This window comes from Vulpes vulpes, chromosome 1 (assembly GCF_048418805.1).
Source record: "Vulpes vulpes isolate BD-2025 chromosome 1, VulVul3, whole genome shotgun sequence".
Taxonomy (NCBI): domain Eukaryota; kingdom Metazoa; phylum Chordata; class Mammalia; order Carnivora; family Canidae; genus Vulpes; species Vulpes vulpes.
Genome location: NC_132780.1, coordinates 169244831 through 169268408, shown reverse-complemented (window position 1 = coordinate 169268408; position 23578 = coordinate 169244831). Strand labels below are relative to the sequence as shown.

Here is a 23578-nt window from a genome sequence, read left to right as displayed (position 1 = left end):
GCACAGTTAGACTACAGTGTAGTTTGCATCAGGAAACCAAGAAATTCATTTGACTATTTTTATTTCAGACTTTGCTTTATTGAAATGTTAACTTTATTGTGGTGGTCTGGAGCTAAACCTGCAAATCATGAGATGTGCCTGTGGTCCATTTCAAGGCTTACTAACTTAACTCTGTCACCTTAGGTAAATTGTCTTTCTTCTTTTTAAAGAAAGGAGTGATTCCCCAGGGTTCCTTCCAGTCCAAAGTTGGTATGTAATCTTATTAAGCTATACTACTTATTTTTATTTGTTTATACTTTTTAAACTGAAGTACATTTGACACATAATGTTACATTAGTTTTATGAATACAGCATAGGGATTTGACAACTCTGTAGGTAACGCTATGCTTGCTACAAGTGGGGTTACTGTGTGTCACCATCTAATGCTATTATAATACCAATGACTAGATTTTGTATGTTGTAACTTTCATCCAGTGACTTATTCCATTAATGGAATCCTGAACCTCCCACTCCACTTCACCTATTTTGCCCATCCCATACACTTGAGCCCTAATAACCAGTTTTCTGTGTTTATGGATCTCTTCCTGTTTTTCTTGTTTTCATCTTGTTTTTTGTTGTTGTTGTTTTTTGTTTTTTTAAGATTCCACATGCAAGTGAAATTATATGGCTTTCTTTCTCTAAATCACATTCTCTTAACATAATATCCTCAGGTTCCATCCATGTTGTCACAGATGGCAAGATCTCATTCTTTTTTTATGGTTGAGTACTATTCCAGTGTCTGTATACCACATCATCTTTATCCATTCATCTATGGACAGACACTTGTGTTGTTTCCATATTTTGGCTCTTGTAAATAATGCTGCAGTAAACATAGGGGTGCATATATCTTTTTGAATCAGTGATTTTGTTTTCTTTTGGTAAATACCCGTTAGTGAGATTATGGGATCATATAGTATTTCCATTTTTAGTTTTTTGAAGAATCTCTATGCAGTTTTCCAGTGGTTGCACCAGTTTACATTCTGGCTACCAGTGTGTGTAGGTTCTCTTTTCTCCACATCCTCTCCAGCACTTGTAATTCTTTTTTTGATAGTAGCCATTCTGACTGGTGTGAAGTGATATTTTATTGTGGTTTTGATTTTCATTTCCCTTATGATTTGTGATGTTAAACCCTTTCTCTTTTGTCTTTTGGCTGTCTGTGTGTCTTCTTTGGAAAAATATCCATTCAGGTTCTCTGCTTACTATTTAATTGGATTATTTGTTTATAGGTATTGAGTTACATACATTTTTTTATATATTTTGGATATTAACCCCTGAACAGATGTACTAGGTTGCCTTTTTGTTTATGGTTTCCTTTGGTATGCAAAAGTTTTAATTTTGGTGGAGTCTCAGTAGTTTAGTTTTGCTTTTTTGTTTCCCTAGCCTGAGGAGAAATATCTTAAAAAGGTTACTAAGGTCTATATCAAAGAGATTACTGCCTATATTTTCTTCTAGGAGTTTTATGGTTTTAGATCTCACGTTTAGGTCTTTAATTACTGTGAACTTATTTTTGTGTATAATTTGAAAAAGTGGTCTAGTTTCATTCTTTTCCATGTAGCTGTTCAGTTTTCCTAGCACCATTTATTGAAGAGGACGTCTTTCCCATTGTATATTTTACCTTCTTTGTCATAGGTTAATTGAACATGCAACTATTGGTTTATGTCTGGGCTCTCTATATTGTTCCATTGATTTATGTGTCTATTTTTGTGCCAGTACCTTCTGGGATTGTGATATCTCCAGCTTTTTTCTTCTTTCTCAAAATTTCTTTGACTCTTCAGGGTCATTTATTCTTCTATACAAATTTTAGGATTATTTGTTTTAGTTCTGTAAAAAATATTGTTGGTATTTTGATAGGGATTACATTGAATCTGTAGATTGCTCTGAGTAGTATGGACATTTTAACAGTATTAATTCTTCTAACCCAGGAACATGGTATGTCTTTCATTTGTATCATCTTCAGTTTCTTTCATCAGTGTTTTATAGTTTTGGGGACATAGTTCTTTCACCTTCTTGGTTAAGTTTATTCCTAGGCATTTTATTATTTGTAAAACAATTATAAATGGAATTAAAAAAAAAAATCCTTTTGGGCAGCCCCGGTGGCACAGCAGTTTAGCGCCACCTGCAGCCCGGGGTGTGATCCTGGAGACCCGGGATCCAGTCAGGTTTCCTGCATGGAGCCTGCTTCTTCCTCTGCCTGTGTCTCTGCCTCTCTCTCTGAATAGATAAATATTTTTTTTAAAAAAAAGACTACAAAAAAATACTTTTTCTGCTACTTTGTTATTAGTGTATAGAAATGCAGCATTTCCATGTGTTAATTTTGAATCCTGCAACTTTATTGAATTAATTTATTCTAATAGTGTTTTGGTGAAGTCTCTAGAGTTTTCCATGTATAATTTCATATTACCTACAAATAGTGACAGTTTTACTTTTTCCTTTACCAATTTGGATGCCTTTTCTTTAGTTTTTTTGTTTATTGGTATAGCTAGGACTTCTAGTATTATTTTGAGTAAAGGTGGTGAGAGTGTACATTCTTATCCTGGTCTGTTCTTGGAGGAAAAGCTTTCAATGTATTATCATTGAATATGATGTTAGTTGTAGGTTTAATGAATGTTGCCTTTATTATGTTGCAGTATGTTTTCTGTAAACTCACTTGTTGAAAGTTCTGCTCAATAGATGGACAAATGGATTTTGAATTTTCTCAAATGTTTTTTTTCTACATTTAATGAGATGATCATGATTTTTATCCCTCATTTTATGTGGTAAATCATGTTGATGGTTTGCGGATATTGAACTGTTATTGTATTCCTACAATAAATCCCACCGAATGGTACTGAATGATTCTTTTAATGTATTGTTGAATGTGATTTGTTAATATTTTGTTGAAATTTTGCATTTGTGTTCGTCAGGTTTATTGGCTTGTAGTTTTCTTTTTTGGTATCTTTGTCTGTTTTTAGATGAAGATAATGCTGACCTTATAGACTGTAACTGGAAGCTTTCCTTTCTCTCTATTTTTGGAATAGTTTGAGAATAGGTATTCTTTATTTTTGTTTTAAGTTTCTACTTAAATTCCAGTTAACATACAGTGTAATACTAGTTTCAGGTGTACAATATAGTGATTCATTGCTTCTATACAACACCTTGTGCTTAATTGCAAGTGCACCCCTTAGTCCCCTTCACCTACCTAACCCATCCCCCACCCACCTCTGGTAACCATCAGATTGTTCTCTATAGTTAAGAGTCTTTTTCCTGATTTGCCTATCTCTCTCTTTTCCCCTAAGCTCGTTTGTTTTGTTTCTTAAATTCCACATTTGAATGAAATCATATGGTATTTGTCTTTCTCTGATTTCACTTAACATAATACTTTCTCATTCCATCTAAGCAAGTGGCAAGACGTCATTCTTTTTTATGGCTGAGTAAAAACAGTGCGTCATGTATATATGTGACAGACTGTATATACTGTGATGTATATATGTAAAGATATATTTATCTTTTTTTTTTCCAGTCATCAATTTGGGCTGTTTCCATAGTTTGGCTATTGTAAATAATGCAGCTATAAATATCAGGGTGCATGTATCCCTTTGAATAAGTTTTTCTGTATTCTTTGGGTAAATACCTAGTAGTGCAATAAGGTAGTTTTTTTTTTTTTGTTTGTTTGTTTTTTAGATTTTATTTATTTATTCATGAGAGACACAGAGAGAGAGAGAGAGAGAGAGAGAGAGAGAGAGGCAGAGACACAGGCAGAGGGAGAAGCAGGCCCCACGCGGGCAGCCTGACATGGGACCCGATCCCGGGTGTCCAGGATCACCTGGGCTGAAGGCGGCGCTAAACCGCTGAGCCACCTGGGCTGCCCGGTAGTTTCTTGTTTGTTTGTTTTTTTGTTTGTTTGTTATTTTGTTTTTTTTTTTTTGAGAGAGAGAGGGAATGGGGAGGAGCAGAGGGAAAGAATCTTAAGTAGGCTCCATGTTCTCAGAGTGGAGCCTGATACGGGGCTCAAACTCACTATCCTGGGATCATGACCTGAGCCAAAATCAAGAGTCAGACATTTAAATGACTGAGCCACCCAGGTGCCCCAGGTAGTGCTATTTTTAATTTTTTGAGGAACCTTCATACTGTTTTCAGATTTCAGTGGGCTGTACCAGTTTGCATTCCCAACAGCAGTGCAAGAGGGTTCCCCTTTCTCCACAACCTTGCCAGCACCTGTTGTTTCTTGTGTCTCTTATCTTAGCCCTTCCAACAGGTATGAGGTGATACTTCATTGTAGTTTTGATTTATATTTCTCTGATGATCTGTGATATAGAGCATCTTTTCATGTATCTGTTGGCCATCTGTTGCCTGTGGAAAAATGTCGAGAACTTTTCTTTAAAAGTTTGGTTGAATTCACTTGTGAACTCATCTGATCCTAGATTTTTGCTTGTTGGGAGTTTTTTAATTACCAGTTCAGTTTAAAAAAAATTTTTTTTTTTTTTACTAGTAATCAGTTATTTAGGTTTTGTGTTTCTTCGTGATTCAGTTTTGGAAGGATTGTTTCGTTATGTTTTGTTTTGTTTTTTAGGAAATTATCCATTTCTTCTAAGTTGTCCAATTTGCTGGCATATAATTTTTCATAATACTCTATTATAATTCTGTGTATTTCATTTGTTACTTCTCTTTGATTTCTAATTTTATTTGTGTGTTCTTTCTTGGTGAGTCTGGCTAAAGGTTTATCAATTTTGTTTATCTTTTCAAAGAACTAGCTCTTAGCTTTATTGATATTTTTGTTCTTTATTTCACTTATTTTCACTCTGATTTTTATTATTATTTTTTCCTGTTTATTTGAAATGTTGCTTGTTTCTTGTGTCCCAAGGATTTTAGACTGCTGTGTTTTCATTTGTCTCTAGGTGTTGTTTGATTTTCTCTTTGATTTCTTTGTTGACTCACTGATTGTTTAGTATTTATACTTTTCTTTTTAAGATTTATTTACTTATTCTAGAAAGAGAAAGCACTCTTGAGAGTGTGAGTGAGAGGAGGGTAGGGCAAGAGAATCTGCAAGCAGATGCTCTGCTTAGTGGGGAGTCTGGATGCGGGGCTCAATCTCATGACTTCTGAGCCAAAACCAAGAGCTGAATGCATAACTGACTGAGCCACTTAGGTGCCCCAGAACTTTATAAGAAAAATTGATATTTGTTTTAGTAGTTGGCCTTACTTCATCTTTATTTATTACTTTTTTAAGTCTAATATTTCATATCTTTTGTTTCTAACTTGTTACTTTTTATTTCTTTGCTTATGTGAATTTTTTTTTTTTTTCTGGCAGTACTATTAGCCAGGCTACAGTGCTCCCACGAGGTCTAAGTACTAATTTTTTAAAAGTGAATTTTCATAAGTGTCTAAATATCCATTCTTTAGGAAGGCTTAGGTCACTGAGTGCTTATATTTTCTAAGGAATGTTTATTTTCATGAACAATTGTAACATACTATGGGATGTTACAAGTTTATGTAGGTTAGAAAACCCACTTTAGTTCAGAATAGATCCTAAATCAGAAACTGGACAAAGATAAGATATTCTCTAGTATTTCCGGGGGTTACTCTTAATTTTTTTGTTACCATTAAAAGTGTTTTAATATAATTAACAGGTAATATTCTTAGGGAATATATAAAGGATATGTATATAATATATTATCACTTTTTCTTAATCATCTTTTTTTGCTGGAAGAATCAGACCTTGCCCTAAAAGAACTCACGGTGTATTCTTGCTCAGTTTGCTTTCCTCATTTTCTATGACGATGTCTGGACTGTTAATAATTTTTGTTGACTGAATTGGTGCATGAATTGAATAGTAGTTTTGTGGACTTTGGAAAAGAGATTGCTTATATCAAGTTGTCTTAAGAGACAACTGTTAGAAATAATTGGCTTTAAAATATATTTATTATTAAAGATTTGTGTTTTTCTCTTTTTTTTCTTGAAGACCATACTAAAACTATATTAAAGAAAAGTAACAGAATGAACCTATGATTTTGAAGGGGTAACAGGGTACTCTCAGAAGATAAGACATCACAGCACATTTCTGAAGGAGGAAAAGAGTAATGATAGATGAAACACATTGGAACAGAGAAAACTGTGTCTGAAAATATTCAAGAGGGAACTATAGCAAAGAAAGATTCAGATGTATCCGACAGAATCTTAGAGAACCTTAGAATTTGAAAAGCCAGAGAGAAAGGCTAATTGAATATGAGAAAGGAAGAATAGTTGAAAAACTATAATAGTTATGCTTTCTTTCCTAACCAATCCCATACACAGTGACTCTGTAACATTCCCAGCCCCTCACCATTCCCTTTCTTTCTCATCAAAAAATACGGAAGTAATTTCTTCAGGAAATCAAAATAAAGACAACCCTAAAGAAGAAGTAGAGTTGCCATGGTGGACATTTGTGTCTGGAGATTATCCCTCATCGTTCTAGCTTTTAGGGAGTCCCCGGAAAATGGCTGATTCTCTGCTATTCTTTCTAAAGCAAAAGTGCCAGTCAGGAAGCCCTATTCATTATATCCATAGATAGATAATCAATGGACAACCAAAAATTACCTTCAAAGAAACAAAACTATATATAAATGAAAAGCCAATGAAAAGAGAAAAACTGTCACCCTGTGAAACAGAGTTCCTGGATCAGAAGATAATTTAATGCAAATAAAATGTCTATTTAGTGTTCTCAGAGGAATGAAAATATATTGCCTCAGTAAAGCAAGAACAGAATAATTATTTTAAAAAACAAGAACAAGAAAGAGTTCTTGGAAATTAAGGTGTTTGCACAAAGTAAAAAAACAAAAAACACAACAACCTGGATAATTAAAAGATAAGTTGAGTGAAAATAGAAAAACAGAAAGCAGGTCTGTTATTTAGCCAATAGAAGTCTCAAAAAGAATAAACAGGAAAGTCAGTTATCAGAAAAGTAACATAACATTTCCAGTGTTTAAAGATACTTGTTTCAATATTCAAAGGAAGAGGGAGATAAGGGGCAACACAATCAATGAAAAAAGACCCACCACCATGCACACTGTTGTGGAATTTCAGTATAAGAGGAGGGAAAATCCTAAAAAACTCCTATGGAGAAAAAGAAAAGGATAACATATAAGGGAATGAGAATCAGGTGAGCATAACTAGAGTGTAAACTCCATAATGGCAGGGATTTTTGTGGTGGTTTTTCATTTTGGTTACATGATGAGATCTCAAATAAAATACATGTTGAATAAAAGAAAGAGTATAACATCTTGCAAGAACCTCTGAAAATTTAGAACACAATGGAGTAGTGTCCTTAAAGTTCTGAGAGAAAATAACTTAGAATGCAGAATTTATGAAAACTACCAAATTGGAGGGCAAAATATATTCTCTGGTACAAGACTCAGAACATTTATCTCAACTTATTTACCCTTTCTATACAAGTTATTTGAGGATATGAACCGGTAAAATGATGATCAAAACTAATAAAGATGATGTCATGAGCTATTAGAAATGGTGGATGAACTCCGAGTATTATAAAAATTATTTCAGAATGACAGTGGAACAACAGGTCTACAAAGTAATTGGTTTAAATTAGAATCGGAAATAATTGATCTCTAAGAAAAATGTCTTTAAGAAGAAGAATGGAATGGGTTTCAGGCTATAGATAGAATGACTAAGCAAGCTAGGTAAGTAGTGATATAGAAAGGTTGTTTTTTCTTTTCAGTAGGAAAGAAGGACAATTAGAAATTCTTAGAAGAAACCTATAACGTACAAGTCATTTCATGTTGCAACCATTTAAAATGAGTCACAAGTCAAGTCCTCATTTTTATAGTCTTAAGTTGCTAATTCAAGAAATAGCATAAGCATGAAAGTATAAGCCACGAAAATAGCTATCCCAGATAGAAGGGCTTGGATAATGGGACAGTGGATTTTTTTTTTGGTAAACTATGTGCATATATTTGAGGCAGGGATGGGGAAGGGTGCGTGCTGGTGCATAGGAGATGAATGGCAGGTAATGTTTTCCGTGTTTTATCTTCTTTTTTTTTTTTAAGATTTTATTTATTTATTTGACAGAGAGAGAGAGAAAGCAGGCGAGCGCAAGCAGGGGAGCAGCAGGCCGAGGGAGAAGCAGGCTCTCTGCTGAGCAGGGAGCCCCACATAGGGCTCCATCTCATGACCTGGGATCCTGATTGAGCCACTCAGGCGCCCCTGTGGTTTCTATCTTTTGCAATGAAAAGTTAGTTGGCACTCTAAGATGGGGTAGGTCATAGGGAGCTACTTCTGCTATATGCTTATAAACAAATAATCCTCGTACAATAAGATTAGCTTGTAATTATACTATTGGAATCAAAACTGAGTCTTTGGCAAGGAATATCAATCAGAATTTACTGAGCATTTTGTATGTTTGGATTGTAAATGTAATTGTCGATTTTCACCGAGTTCTTACTTTGTCATAATTATTGAATTATCCTATATAACTGTCACAGTAATTCTCTAAGGTTACTATTATTATTCCCTTTAAAGATGAGATCATTGAAATTTAGTGAGCTAAACACCAGTATGTATAGCTTTTTAAACTTAAGTTAATTAAAATTCAACAAAATTAAAAATTAGTTTTCAGTCACATTTGCCACAGTTTAGGTGCTCAATAGCCATATGTGGTCAGCTACCTTACCAGATAGCACAGATTATAGATCATTTCCATTCTTGCTGAAAGTTTTATTGGATAGCCTTGCCCAACAGAACCTTTTAAAAAATTTTAGTTTATCCTTTAACTTTTTAAAAATATGAAACATATAAATTTGTAATCATCTTTCTTTGATAAATGGTGACATACTATACATGCTTTGTCCATATTTCTTTTCTTAATATATTGTGCAGATCACTCCAGACCACAGAAAATACACAGAAATAGTCCTTATTCCTCTACTAGCTTCATAGTACTATCCTTCATTGTGTGGGTATATAGTCAGTTCTTTATTGATGGTCCTTTTGATTGTTTTAGCCTCTAATGCTGTAATATTGCTGCAGTGGACAGTTGTAGTGCTGCCTTATATGGATGTCTTTTCCAGATAGTACTAGAACCACTGTATTTGAAATACTAATTTCATCAATGAGATTTTTGGTTTTTTTCTAAATATTACAATTATTCTAATTAAAAAAGTAATCCAATTTTATTTTGTTAGAAAATGAAAATATATAGAGAAAAAATCACCTAAAATTCATATTGCCCAGACGCTATTTTGGTATATTTGTATCTTATTTTGCACATTGTTTTTTTTCAGTTCCTGAGGGAAGAATACTCAGTGTTTTCAGTATTTTTTTTTTCCAATGAATATGTGTAGTTGAGATCTTACTGTATTCACTAGTTTGAATTTTGTCTTTTCCAAAGTAGTTTAAACATTTTCTCTGGTAACACAAACTTTTTTAAGTTTGAAATTATGCTGTATTGATTCTTACAATATTCTTAATTATTTTGCAATGGTTACACATTTACATTGCTTCCTTAAAAAAATGTACTGTGGGGTGCCTGGGTGGCACAGTTGGTTAAGTGATGGACTCTTCTTTTCACCTCAGGTTGTGATCTCAGGGTCCTGAGATCCAGGAGTGCATCTGTCTCCATGCTCTGCGCAGTTTGCTTGAGTCTCTCTTCCCCTTTCTTCCTGTTTCCCCCTGAATACACCACCGCACGTGTGCTCTCTCTCAAATCTTTTAAAAAATCGTACTGCATAAACATTTGTGCATAACTTTTCGCATTTTTAGAATTATTTTCTTGTTTAGGAATGGAATTATTGGATCAAAGTTTAAAAGCACAATTAGAGTTTTAGTATGTCTTGCCAACTTTTTTCCCAAAAATCTTGTAAATCTTTTCTTGATAGGTATTCTAACAGCATTGAATGTTGTTTTGAAAAACTTTGGTAAGTTTAAAAATGATATCTGAAGTTGAATTTTTTTTTTAAAGATTTTATTTATTTGTTCATGAGAGACAGAGAGAGAGAGAGAGAGAGACATAGGTAGAGGGAGAAGCAGGCTCCCTGCAAGGGGCCTGATGTGACACTCGATCCCCGACCCCAGATCATGCCCTGAGCCACTCGATCCCCGACCCCAGATCATGCCCTGAGATGTTCAACCACTGAGCCACCCAGGCATCCCTGAAGTTGATTATTTTTATGTGCCTAGCATTTGTATTGCCTGCTGTGGTTCTTAACATGTATTTACCCACTTAACTTTTGATTTCATATATTTCTCCTGGGGTGGTATGAGTATTTATATATGTTAAGGATGGTAACCATTTTTCTGTCATACTGCAAATGTTTTTAATCAGGTGTTTTAATTTGTTTAATTTTTTACATACTTTAGGTTTTTCATACTTTAGTTTTATATTTTTATGTAGTTAGGGTTTTTTTTTTTTTCTATTAGCAGGGTTGCCTTAACCACCACCTGCCTCCCCAGAAAAGAAAAAAAATGGTAATTTGGTCATTATACATTTGTCAGAAATCAGGATTTGTGTTTTATTATAAATTTTAAGATTTAGGGGAGTCAAATTGAGTTAATAACTTTTATTCAAAAACAATTATATGTCAGGCATTTTACACATGTTCTGTCCAAGCTACAATATTCTGTCTTTTCTCCAAATACTGTAAATAACAATGTGTGAAAATACAGATGAATGGAATTATAGCCTCTTTTAAAAATTATTAGTATTTTATTTTTAATATCTTGAATTGTAATTAACTGTAAAACCTGTTTCACAAAATAGGAGTTTCCTTTTCCCTTCCTTAATTGTAGTGACAAAAAGTGTGTATCTTCTGTTTGCTAATGTGCTAATCTCTACTACAGATACCTAGAGAAAACAAATTGCAGACATGAATGTTATCACCAGGATCTGAAGACTCTAACATTGCTCTTGAGGCTCCTCATGGATTTTTTTGGAGAAAGGAATCTGTGAAATTATGTGAATAGAGACCATTTTTCAAAACAATGGGGGAAAGAGAAAGAAGTCCAGATAATGATCAAGAAAGTAAGGCAGGCAAACACCATTACTCTTATTGTTCATCTGATTTTGGAACTACTCCACAGTCTTCTGGCCGGTCATCGCTGGTCAATTCCTCCTCACCCAAGAGTATTAAGGGAAAAAATCCCAAAAGACAAATATCAGATAGCCAAGTGCATCATCAAGGTAAGAGTTCTTTGAAAGAGCCCAGTGGACCTAGAACATTCATTTTGAGTTTTTAGGAAAATTGTATGAATGAAACTTCTGTTACTATGTATATTGATATATGCATGGCAATGGGCTGATTGATGTTTTGAGTAATATGTATTTTTGTATATATAGTTGTTTTATATATATGTATATATAGTTGTGTATATAATGTTATATATAGTTGTTGCTTACGGTGTTGTGTATTATCCTATGTTATAATCAAAATTGTACTATATACAGAAGAAGGAACCATAAATAAGCCTTCTCATCTTGTTCTCTTCCCAAATAAATGTGGTTTTTTTTGATGTTTCTAATGTAAAGGCAAAAAAAAAAAATCACAAAATGTTTATACCCTTTTTAAATCTTCATTTCTAAAAAGCAATAAAAGACATTGCTATAAAGTATTTAAGGGGCATTTTATATATGGAGTAAAATTACTTCCTCTAGGTTACACAGTGCTTATTGCAAAAGTTCAAATTAAATCTAGAAATGGAACTTGGGACTTGGGACCACACACACTCTGTTTTCTACAAAACTGTGTTATAATGGAAACAAGATTAATCATTAGAAATAATTGGACTTATTAAAATTTTACCAGTTTGGAACTGCATTGATTTTTACAAAATTCTTAATTATTACCTATTTGACAAGGCAGTGTTCTAAGAATCTCTTCTTCATCTTACTGAATTTCTGATCAAAAACCCCTGATGTATTGTACTTAGTAACTTGTACTTGACCACCATAGAAAAATAGACCATAGAAAAATAAGTCAAAGTAAATGAGGTAATTATATTATGCACTAAAAAATGCAGCACAGTTGTGACGCACTAGCTTAGAATGATTATAGAGTTTAGATTGCAAGGCAGGGAAGAGTAAAATTGGAAGCCAAAAAGGAAAATGGGCCAGGTCATGAAACACCTTGAAACCTACAATATATTGGCTGTTTCTGTAGGGAAATAGCTATTGAACAGATTTAGCAGGAGTGTAATTAAATTTGCCTTTATGAATTTTTACTTTGAAAAATAATATTTGCTTTAAAATATTTGCAAAGAATATGTGTTACTTTTGAAAGCAACCTTCTCATGGACCCCTGGTTTTTCTTTTTTTTTCTTTTTTTTGACTGTGCATTGCTGCAAGTTTTTGGTCTTTTCCTCCAAATCTGTCTCAGCGTGAGCCTCTTGTTTTGATTTTGTGGTTGAATGCATGACCTGATACTAAGTTTTTGAATCTCAATTAAGAACAAATGTTAGAAAATACCTATTTATTCCTAAGAAATAACTTACATATTTGGGAAATTATTGATACTTTAATTTTTCACTACTTCCCCAGAAGCAGTTTAGGAGGCTACCCAATTAAGGAGTCAGAAATTCTTAAACCTTACCTTATTTAAGAAGATAATTGAGATAGAGCTTTAAAAAACAGTTTCAACATCACTCAGAAAAATTTCAGTTCTTATCTTCAGTCTGACTTGTACTGTATTCTATTTTGTATTGTCTTCTGAATTAAAATCTCTGATAATTTATCTACCTTAGGTCAGTCAACGGACCACAGCAACTACAGTTAAAACACTTTAGGGTTTCCTTAAACACTGAATTCATTACTTTATAAGTTGGCAACCGCCAGTGTATACAGTAATCTAAGGAAAGAACAAATGTGGTTAAAACATCATCTTGAACACTTGATTTTGTGGATTTGCATGTTTGATAAAATATTCTTCCTTTCTCATTGATTTTTGGCATATCTTATTATTTTTAAGAAATAAAATTGTTGCTTTATAAAAAGTTAAATGCATTATGATAAAATTTAATAAGTTTGTTATACGTGTTTATAAATATATTACATGTTATGTACTTATATTTCATTTTTTATCCATATAAATATCTTGAGTTTTTTCTGGATGCATAATTCATCTTTACTACATTTTTTTAAAGGAGTCATATTTTATTTTTATCACCTGAAGGAAGAAAAAAAGTAATATTTTCTCACCTTTTTCACACTGACTTAATAAAGGGTAGATGAGTGATATATATGACAATCATCTTTTCTCTTATTTGCACTGTATTTCATCTTGATAGTTTTAAAAATGAAAATAAAGAAGTAAATGACAGCTAGGAAGTATTTTTGAGTTCAGTTTAAGTGTATTTTTTATGATCAGTTTGTAGTCTTGCTAATAGAATATGCTAAAAATAAATGTTCAGATTTTTAGGATGTGAAAAAGTTGGTTTTGGAAGCTCTTTCTGTCTAAACAGTTGAAGTAAGGTATTAATGGAAAATTCTATCCTGATTCTTATATAGGCTTTAACTTTTCAAATAAAGTAAGTTTCTTGTTGTATGAAATCTTGTTTGTTAAGGAATATAATTTTATACTTAAAAATCAGAGATTGGAATAGTTAACATTCATCTTTATGTATAATCATTTTTATGTATAAAGTTTCTGTCATTCCAAGAAGTGAGTACATATTCCATAATAGTATATGGATACCAAAACTGTTAACTCAGTATGTTGGGAAAGAAAGAAAATTGAAATGGTGGTTGCTCCAATTTAAAATTGGAGCAGTAAAAAAAATAAAGTAAAATAAAAATAAAATTGGAGAATTACTGTCCAGGGGAAATATAATGCAGGTCACAAACACAAGCCACGTATGTACTTTTATATTGTCTGATAACCACATTAAAAAAGAAAAATAGATAAAATTAATTTTAATGGTATATTTTAACACATCTGAAATAGTATCATTTTTAAATGTAGTTAATATACAACACTGTATTTGGAACATTATGCATTTTTTTGGAAATAAGAATTTGAAATTCAGTATGTATTTAACAGTTATGGCTTATCTCAGTTTGGACTATCCACATTTCAAATCTTTCAAGCCACATGTGGCTAGTGACTATTACTATATTGGATAGTATAGTTTCAGAGTTGCAAGTAGACTTTCCATCATTTCTTATTATTACCAATTCCTTTTGTGTATTCGCACAATTATATACACAGTTGTGTATTCACACAATTATAGAAATCAGTACACATTCAAAACATATTCTTTACAATCTTCCATTTTTTTAAAAGAAACTTTGTAATAGAAATTGTAAATATTGTTACTCTTGTTCAAATAATGGTATGCATGGCTGGAGAGAGGATAGAAAAAGGTTGAATCTTCTAGTTTTCCTTTTTTTCCCCTCTGGAATGCATTTCCTTCTTGGAAAAGATGCAGTCACCTTGGAGAGTAAAGTTCATTATTCTCAACCGTGGCAGACTTCCAGATGTCGTTTTTAAAGGGCAGGTGCTTTTTATATTGGGGCCTAAGTTTAATGATTTTTTAGTAAAAATGACATTCCAGATTTTTGCAAAATGTTATTTAATATGTACAGTTTAAAGATTTTATATACCTGTATTTTTTAGGGTGTAGTTTTTTGTGTTTATCTTCTCAAATTGCATCAAATGTTTTTGATTTGAATCTCACACAAAAGAAAGCTTTTGAGCAAGCATGTAAGATCACATCTGTACTGCTAAAAGTGTTTTCATTTTCAATCACTGATAAATGGGATTAAGTTCTTATTACTGACAGAGAATATTTGTGGAGAACTTCCTGTTTTCATACATTTTTTGTTTAATACCAACAGCCTAGTTATGTAGGTGATGTTATCCTCATTCTGTGGGTGGGGACAATAGACCTGGAAAAGTTTAGCGGAATTGCCCAAGGAGTTAATAAGTTAATGAAAGTCTGATTCCCAAGTCATCTCTCTGTACAGTGTAGTGTTGTCTTGTTTCCCCCAAATAAAAAAGAAGTGCTAATTAATTTAGAGAAGACATTGTGGAAAATTTCCACATTGCAAATTATAATTCCAAATATCTTGGCATAAATTGCTTGAATATTACAGTGTTTTGTCCAGTATATTTTAAACACCATGCTGATGATCCTTGTGTTCAAATTCTGGCTTGCCATATTATCTATAAAGTTAAAAATGGTATAGCCTGATGCTGCCATTTTTTAAAGTAATGTAGAATAATTCCCTGTAAACTATTGGGATATCATTTTGATAACTCAGAATATTCTTGACCTTTCTTAAAAAGGATTCTGAACCTTTCTTAATAAAAATGTTATATTAAGATCTCTAAATAAACATGATATTTAAATATTAAAGATCATATTTAAGGAACAAAACGAAGAATGTCATAGATCCACTTGTGTTAGAATAAATAAATAATATTACATTAGTACAGCTTTCACTTTACGTTATTACTGTTTCTCTTTTAGCCCCTAGGAAGCCAAGCCCTAAGGGTGCACCAAACAGAAAGGGAGTCCGAGTGGGATTTCGCTCCCAGAGCCTCAATAGGGAGCCACTTTGGAAAGATACTGATCTTGTTACAAAACGGGTTCTATCTGCAAGACTGCTAAAAATCAATGAATTGCAGAATGAAGTAACTGAACTCCAGGTCAAGTTAGCTGAGCTGCTAAAAGAAAATAAGGCTTTGAAAAGACTTCAATACAGACAGGAGAAAGCCCTGAATAAGTTTGAAGATACAGAAAATGAAATCTCACAACTTATTGCTCGTCATAACAATGAGATTACAGCACTCAAAGAACGCTTAAGAAAATCTCAAGAGAAAGAACGGGCAACTGAGAAAAGGGTGAAAGATACAGAAGGTGAACTATTTAGGACAAAATTTTCCTTACAGAAACTGAAAAAGATCTCTGAAGCTAGACACCTACCTGAGCGAGATGATTTGGCAAAGAAACTAGTTTCAGCAGAGTTAAAATTAGATGACACCGAGAGAAGAATTAAGGTAAAACTTATATAGCTTCTAATTGTGCTGTTCTGTGTTGTTTTTCATCAAGTATTTAATGTGCTCTGTTAAGATTGCTTATTACAGTTCAGCATATGCTTGGAAACAAAAACTATTTTTTGAATATTTTTAAAATTGTCTTTCTGAGTAAGACATTAGGGAAAAATTAAGATTGCATATTTAAGAGCAAGATACAAAACATTTATACATTATTGGGCTACCTGTTAATGAATGAGTGTTTAATTCCATGAATCTTAGTCATTTTGGGAAAATACATTATTTGATTATCTGATTGTTTCTGTAAAATTGAGAAATGATGCACTAATAGCTATAGTGTATAAAACTGACATTAGGGGCCATTGTATAAGAAATACCACATGAAAAATACTTTGTTTTTATTTCTTTGAACATTTATAAAGACATTTTTGGGGGCAGGGCTTTACCCTTATTCCCCCAAATAGAAACTAATATGAGAGGTAGGTGGAAGAAGTTGAGCTACTACTCTGAGGATATAGCAAAGCTTTTAAAAAGATATTTTTCTTGGAACAAGTTGAAAAAATAGTACTACCCGATGACTGTTACACAAAGAATTTATATTAGATACTACCTGGTATATGTGTGTGTGTATCATGTATACTTGATAAAATTGCATGCAACTAATACATATACAATGTATATATATGTATGAATATGTATATATTTATGTGTATATCAAAACAGAAGCCCTGAGTTAGGGCTTAATAAGATAGATGAGTAGTTTGGAAAGCAAAACTAGGGAAAAAGTATGGGAATAATGTCTGCTGTGAGAGCTCTCTGAACAGGTGTTATTTTATTTTATTTTATTTTACTTATTTTATTTTATTTATTTTAGAGAGAGCACACAAGCATGAGCAGGGGGAGAGTCAGGGGGAAAAGATGACTCCTCACTGAGCAGGGAGCCTGATGATGCCATGCAGGGCTCAATCCTAGGACCTGAGCCGAAGGCAGACCCTTAATCAATTGAGCCACCCAAGCACCCCTAATTAGGTGTTTTTAATACATGGTATGTTACAGTACTGCTCTGTATAGTATACCACATTCAGTATACCAATGCTAAGCCCAGGGGCAGTAGCTTAGTAATACAGTGTACATCAGTGGTCAGAAAAAGTGCCTAACTTATTCTATACCATTCTATACCAACAGTAATCATCTTCTGTTTCAGTGCACGGAAGATACTCTATTGTGATTCACCAGTGATCAACTCAAACTGCAGAGCAAACATAGGGAAATTTACCTTGAGGTGGGGTGGGGGTAGAGACTGAAAGCAAATATTGTCACAAACAACAATTTAATTTATTTTTAAAGAATGTATAAAATGCACTATATCATGGATCTTAAAATTGGGAGCCAAGAGCACAGAATGCTAATAATGATAAAAAACAAAACACAGTTCTGTGTATGTATAAAACTAAAGAACATGGTGCTGCAATGTAGACCACACACATAAATACACCCACATATACTGTGGGTCTCTCTTATAGCGTTATAAAGGAGATTTATGGAACTTTGGGAGGAAGAGGAGAAAGAAGGAAAAGAGGAAAAACAGAAGTCTGGATTCTGAGTAGTAGATAGAGGTTAATTATATAGCTGCCCACTTGGCAGCATGAAAATCAGTCATCTGTAGTAATGTCTTTGAAATAGTTGTTAACTCCATAGTGGCCTCATTTTTTTTTTCATGCTAGATATAAAAAAAATGTTTTTAACTTTATGAGTTAATTGTGTAGATTGATAAGCAGTTGTATGAAAATTATATATAGAGATCCCATATACCTTTCATCCAGTTTCCCCAGTGGTAACATACCACATAACTACAGTATATTATTGCAACCAGGAGCTTTGTTTTTGATACAGTGATACAATCCATTCATTCATTTGTGTGTGTGTGTGTGTGTATATATGTTTAGTTCTATTCAGTTTTATCACATGTGGATTTATGTGACCACCACCAGAGTCAAAATGCAGAACAATTCCATCACAAGGATCCTGTGTTACCAGCTTTTATAAACACAGCTACCTTCTTGCCTTCTCTCTAACCTGTGACATCCACTAATCTGTTCACTATTTCTATAATTTTGTCATTTTAAGAATGTTATATAAGTGAAATCATGTGGTATTTAGGCTTTTGAGATGAATAGATTTCATTTTTTCCCCCTTGAGTTCCATCCAAGTTGTTGTATATATCAATAGTGTGTTCTTTTTTTATTCCTGAGTAGTATTCCATGGTATGGATGTATTACAGAGTGTTATGGCACATCCCATTGGAGGACATCAGGGTTGTTTCCAGTTTTTAGCTCTTAACTAATAATGCTGCTGTGATCATTCATATACAGATTTTTGTGTGAACATAAATTTTCTTTTTTCTGGGATATATGCCTCAAAGTGCACTTGGTTGACTTGTATGACAAATGCAATTTTGGTTTTGTAAGAAACACCATTCTCTTTGTAGAATGGCAGTGGGCAGTGCTATTTTACATTTCTACTGGCAATGTATAAGTGATCCAATTTTTCCACATCCTTGTTGCCACCATCTGATGTTACTACTCTTCTGTATTGTAGCCATTCTGATAGGTGTATAGTCCTATCTTCTGGTTTTAACTTGTATTGTTCCTAATGGCTAATGATATACATCTTTTCATGTGCGTATTTGCCATCTGTAGATTCTTTTCATGTTGTTCATGTTTTTGCCTATTTTCTATTTGTATCATTTGTGCATTTACTGATCTTTTTAAGTTCTAGTTACAGGTTCTTCGTCAGATATGTGGTTTGCAAATATTTTCTCCTAGTCTGTAGCTTGTCTTTTCATCTTCTTCACAGGGTCTTTCAGAGGGAAAGTTTTAAATTTTGATGTAATTGTAGTTTATCAGATTTTTCTTATGAATTGTGCTTTGGTGTAAAGTCTAAGAATTCTTTGCCTATTTCTATCACCCTTCCTCTGTAGCCCCAGAGATTTTCTACTGTGTTTTTATCCAAAAGGTTTATGGTTTTATGTTTTACTTTCAAGTACAATGAGTTAATTTTTGTATAAGATGTAAGGTTTACGTTGAGGTTCTTTTTTTTTTTTTTTTTTTTTTTTCCTGCCTGTGGTGCCTAGTTACTCCAGTACCATTTGTTAAAAGGCTATCCTTCTTCCATTGAATTTGGCACCTTTATCAAAAATCAGTTGGGCATATTTTTGTGGGTCTATTTCTGGTTTCTCTAGTCTGTTATATTGGTTTATGTGTCTGTCCCTCTGCCAATACCGTTCTTCATTCTAGGCAACATAGTAAGCCTTAACATCAGGTAGAGTAGTTCCTCTCATGTTATGCTTTATTTTTAAAAGTTTGGCTGTTTTAACTATTCTAAGTCCTCTTCCTTTCCATATCAACTACAGGATAAGCTTGTCTTTGTCTACAAACACCTTCCTGGGATTTTAATGGGAAATGCATTAAACATGAATCAATTTGTGGAGAATTGATATGTTGAACCTTCCTACTCTTGAACATAGTATATTCCTCCATTTATTTAGGTCATCTCTGATTTCTTCCACCATCATTTTGTCATTCTCCGGCTATAGATCCTACAGGTTTTGTTAGATTATGCCTATATATTTTATTTTCTTTAGAGTAATTGTAAATAGTTTCAGTTCTCTCTGGATGACAAAATTATGTTTGAACTTTGATTTTCAAATTTCAAAGTTTCTTTTTTTGTAATTATTTGCATAAGAGGTTATGAATGTTTTATGCACATGAGGGAATAGCTTGGTTTCAGAAGTTTACTCTCAAATTTTAGGAGTGTTGAGTTAATTAGCTGTAAGTCTCAGAGTTTGGTTGGGAGATATAAACTACTTCATTTCTGTTGTGTTTGAAGTTATATTGGAATTGACACTTAATATGTTATCATGAAACTCCTTCTCTTGAATCAATCTTATTTCAGCTATCACACCATATACTAGCTCTCTTCTGAATGGAGGAGCCTTGGCAACACACCTGAGGGTAATTCTCTATTTTTTAGCTTACCTTTTCATATTTCCTAAGGTCTTTGGCCCATTATGCATATCTTTCATAATCTCAGTAATCAACCCAAAATTTGAAATATTTATTATTTAGTTTCTTAATTTGGTGTGAAATTTAGCTTTTACTTTTGTGCCTCATTCATTTACTCATTTTTATTACTTTACCCGACACTAAATAAATTTTTTTTTTCTTCAAATTCAGTAGGTTATGCTTACTACCATTAATTGGGTAAAGGAAAAATGTAGGACCTCAATTGTGATATGTTTCATTTTACACATTAAGACCCAGGAAAGTCCTGAGTATCCCTTGTAATTAAACTGAAATATTAGTAGTGCTGTTTTCAAGTTCTGTGTTGCTCTTTCCTAAGAATGGTGTTTTTTCTTCCACTTGGTGTAGCTTTTTCTTTTAACTTTCTTTTAAAAGAAAGTTTAAAAGTTTCTTTTAAAACTTTATTTTAACTGCCCTTAAGGGGCAGTCCAGGTGGCTCAGTGGTTTAGCGCTGCCTTGAGCCCATAGTGTAATCCTGGAGACCCAGGATCGAGTCTCTTTTTCTGTGTCTCTCATGAGTAAAAAATTTTTTTTTAAAAAGAGTCTGTCCTTAAGCTGTGGCAGGCAGCGTTTTTGTTTATAGATTGTCTCATTCCAGGAAGGATTTCAGGCCAGTTATTATTCCCTTTTTGAGTTACATTTCCTTCTTAGGGGAGGGGACAAAAAGTATTTTTCAAGGTCATGTGTAAATAATTTAGCTGTGCAAAAACTTCTCTCTGAATTTCATCCTCTAAGTTGGGTGCAGGCTTATTTTGTTAGTTGATGGAACGAGAGAATTCGCAGAGTGATATAAGAGCACTGTAGTTTAGAAGTGGATACATGATTAGGGAGACAAACACCCAAAGGTGTGAGTGGAAGAAACCACCCATGACTGCTATTTTCCCTTATATGATGTGGTCTGCGCCATCCTGGACCATATACAGCGATGAAGAACCACCTGATATAGTTAAACTTGCTGAATTCTGTACAAAGAGGCAGACAGCTAAATCAGACTACATATTTACTTATGGTTGGCTTTATACCATTATTTTGGCTTTCACTTCAATAAATTTATTGTGTAGAGTTTTGTCATAGTAGCAGTCCCATTTTAATATATTTATTTACTTTAATATTAATGGCAATGTGCTAATTTAATATTTAAATACAGTTGCAACAAATTATAAAAAAGCTGCAAAAAAGATGTAGAGGTGTGCTTTTACAGCAGAAAAACATTTTTAGTTATATAATACAGTGATTGCCCAAGTTTATAGTCTCAAGACCTGTGTATATGTTTAAAAATTATTGCAGACCCCCTTCCCCAGAAGCTTTTGTTTATGTGGGCATATCTATTGATATTTACTGTATCAGAATTAAAACTGAGAACCTTTAAAAATATTTCTTAATTTACCTAAAAATAATGATAAGCAACTCACTATATGTTATCATAACAGTTTTTAATGAAAAATATTGTATCTTCTAAACCAAAAATACATTGGAAGAAGAGTGGCATATTTTATATATTTGCAAGTTTCTTTGATGTCAGGCTTAATAGAGGACAGCTGGGTATTTATAGCTGCTTTTGCATTCAGTCTGTTGCAGTGTTATTATGGTTGATAAATATTTAAAAAATTCAGCCTCACACAAATGTCTATAGGAGTTAGAAAATGGAAGAATATTTAGATAACTAGATATGCCTCTTTGATACTACATCAAAACTTAATGGTGTTTTTCTTTCTTATAAGTTTGTGGCAATGCGGAATCTGAAGCCATGAATCCATGAACTTTTTGTACTGTCACACCACTTGTGTACTTACTTGTTCATTGTATTAAACAGATTTTCTGGATGTTGACACTTTCCTTTATATAATATCACACATAGCCTTTGGAAAATTCTATATATTCATGACAGTGAGTGAAAACAATACTGCATTATAAAAGTGTTCTGAACTTTCAGACTCCTGAGAGTGTCCAAGGGACCTTTAGAAGACTCCCTGCACCACCCTTTGGGAATCACTGATTTAACATAAGCAGTTCTGGGGTGCCTGGGTGCCTCAGTTGGTTAAGCATCCAACTTTTGCTTTTGGCTTAGGTCATGATCTCAGGGTTGTGAGATGGAGCCCTGCATTGGGCTCTGCAATCAGCAGGGAGTATCTACTTGAGATTCTCTCCCTCTCCTTTTCCCCTCTATGTCCACCCCTCATGCTCACTTACATACACACACACACACACACACACACACACACACTCTCAGGTAAATAAATCTTAAAAAAAAACAACAACAGGGTTTTTTATTAGCAACTTCATTAATTATGCCCCCAAAATGTAGTTTCTTTTAATGACTGCCAAATTGTGCTATTGCTGGTCAGCCCGTGACTGGCCTCCAATAGAGGCTAAAGGTAACAAAAGACTTGGAGTTGGGGGTTGCATTTTTGATCAAAGGATGCAGTAGCATATGAGTCATAGATAAGACTAATAAAACAAATACTATGAGTTGTAACTCTCATAAGAGCCCTTAATCATGAATGAGAAATTATCCACTAAGTTTTGTGAAAAGATCATATATGTAATACCATATATATGTTATTAAAAGGATATCAGTAAACTGTAGGGTACACATTAAAAAAACTCCAACTCTGTCTTAACATAAAATTGGCACAGAATGAATTACCTTGTTAGAAAACAAACTATTAACAAGGCTTTCTCTCTCTTTTTAGAAATTTGTAAAGACTTCTGGGGAATGATTTGAGTAACCTGAGTACCATACAACTGTGAAAGGAAGTTTGAATACAATCTTTCTTTTGACAGATTTTCCTGTCAGAGATTGGCATTCAAATTCTGTTGGCCCTAGAGCTACCCTCAAGTAGGTATTTGTTTCTTGGTGATAAAAACAATATTGGCCTCTACTGTAAACCATTTTCAGAAGTAAGAATTGATTCATCATCATCTCTTACCCTTCCTAACTTATTCAGAACCAGAGTTAAACTAATATTAGGCCCTTTTCCTGCATCTTTCCCTGCCATAGCATACTCTAGTGGCTAGATATCTGCCCTAAGCATTTTCTTGCCCTTTCACCCTTCAGAAACCCAAATCCAGAAGGCCTGCCTTTGCCTCACTTACCTATTCTGTATTATTTCTAAAAAATGAAGCTAATTAGGAGAGATGGATGTCAAACCAAGAGGTCAGTTTTGTTCTTGTCCTACTCTGACTTTGTGCAGTTCTCTTAACTGAGAGATTTCAGTTGCTTCATTGAGGAATGAATGGAATGATTCTGAGGCTCTTTTTGTTTCTGAAACCTGATGAGTATAAATCATAGTTTTAAATTTTTTATGTGCCAAAAGTGTTTTTAGCATGGTAAACCATATTTATTCTCTCCATATTAAATCCTTATTATATCTTATAATCCTTATTATATTAAATCCTTATTATTATTAAATCTTCACCCAATCCCTTATTGAATATTAGAAAAATGAAAGATTTCTAATGTTGAAAAAAAAGGAACTACTTGTAAAAAATAGCATTTGT

General features: G+C 33.3%; 1 protein-coding gene across 4 annotated transcripts in view; it reads left to right on the top strand.

Annotated features, from left to right (window-relative positions):
* The window catches only part of LCA5 (lebercilin LCA5), a 69812-nt gene that overhangs the window by 9999 nt on the left and 36235 nt on the right, over positions 1 to 23578 (top strand). For 2 of the 4 annotated variants that reach the window (XM_026007396.2, XM_072735825.1), the window contains exons 2-3: positions 10846 to 11185; positions 15469 to 15998. In XM_026007396.2, coding sequence (XP_025863181.2) covers positions 10987 to 11185; positions 15469 to 15998 — 729 coding nt within the window. In that variant the 5' untranslated portion in view covers positions 10846 to 10986. Of the gene's footprint in view, positions 1 to 188; positions 250 to 10423; positions 10474 to 10845; positions 11186 to 15468; positions 15999 to 23578 lie in introns of those variants that run through there. The other 2 variants (XM_026007399.2, XM_026007400.2) reach the window with 2 other exon arrangements.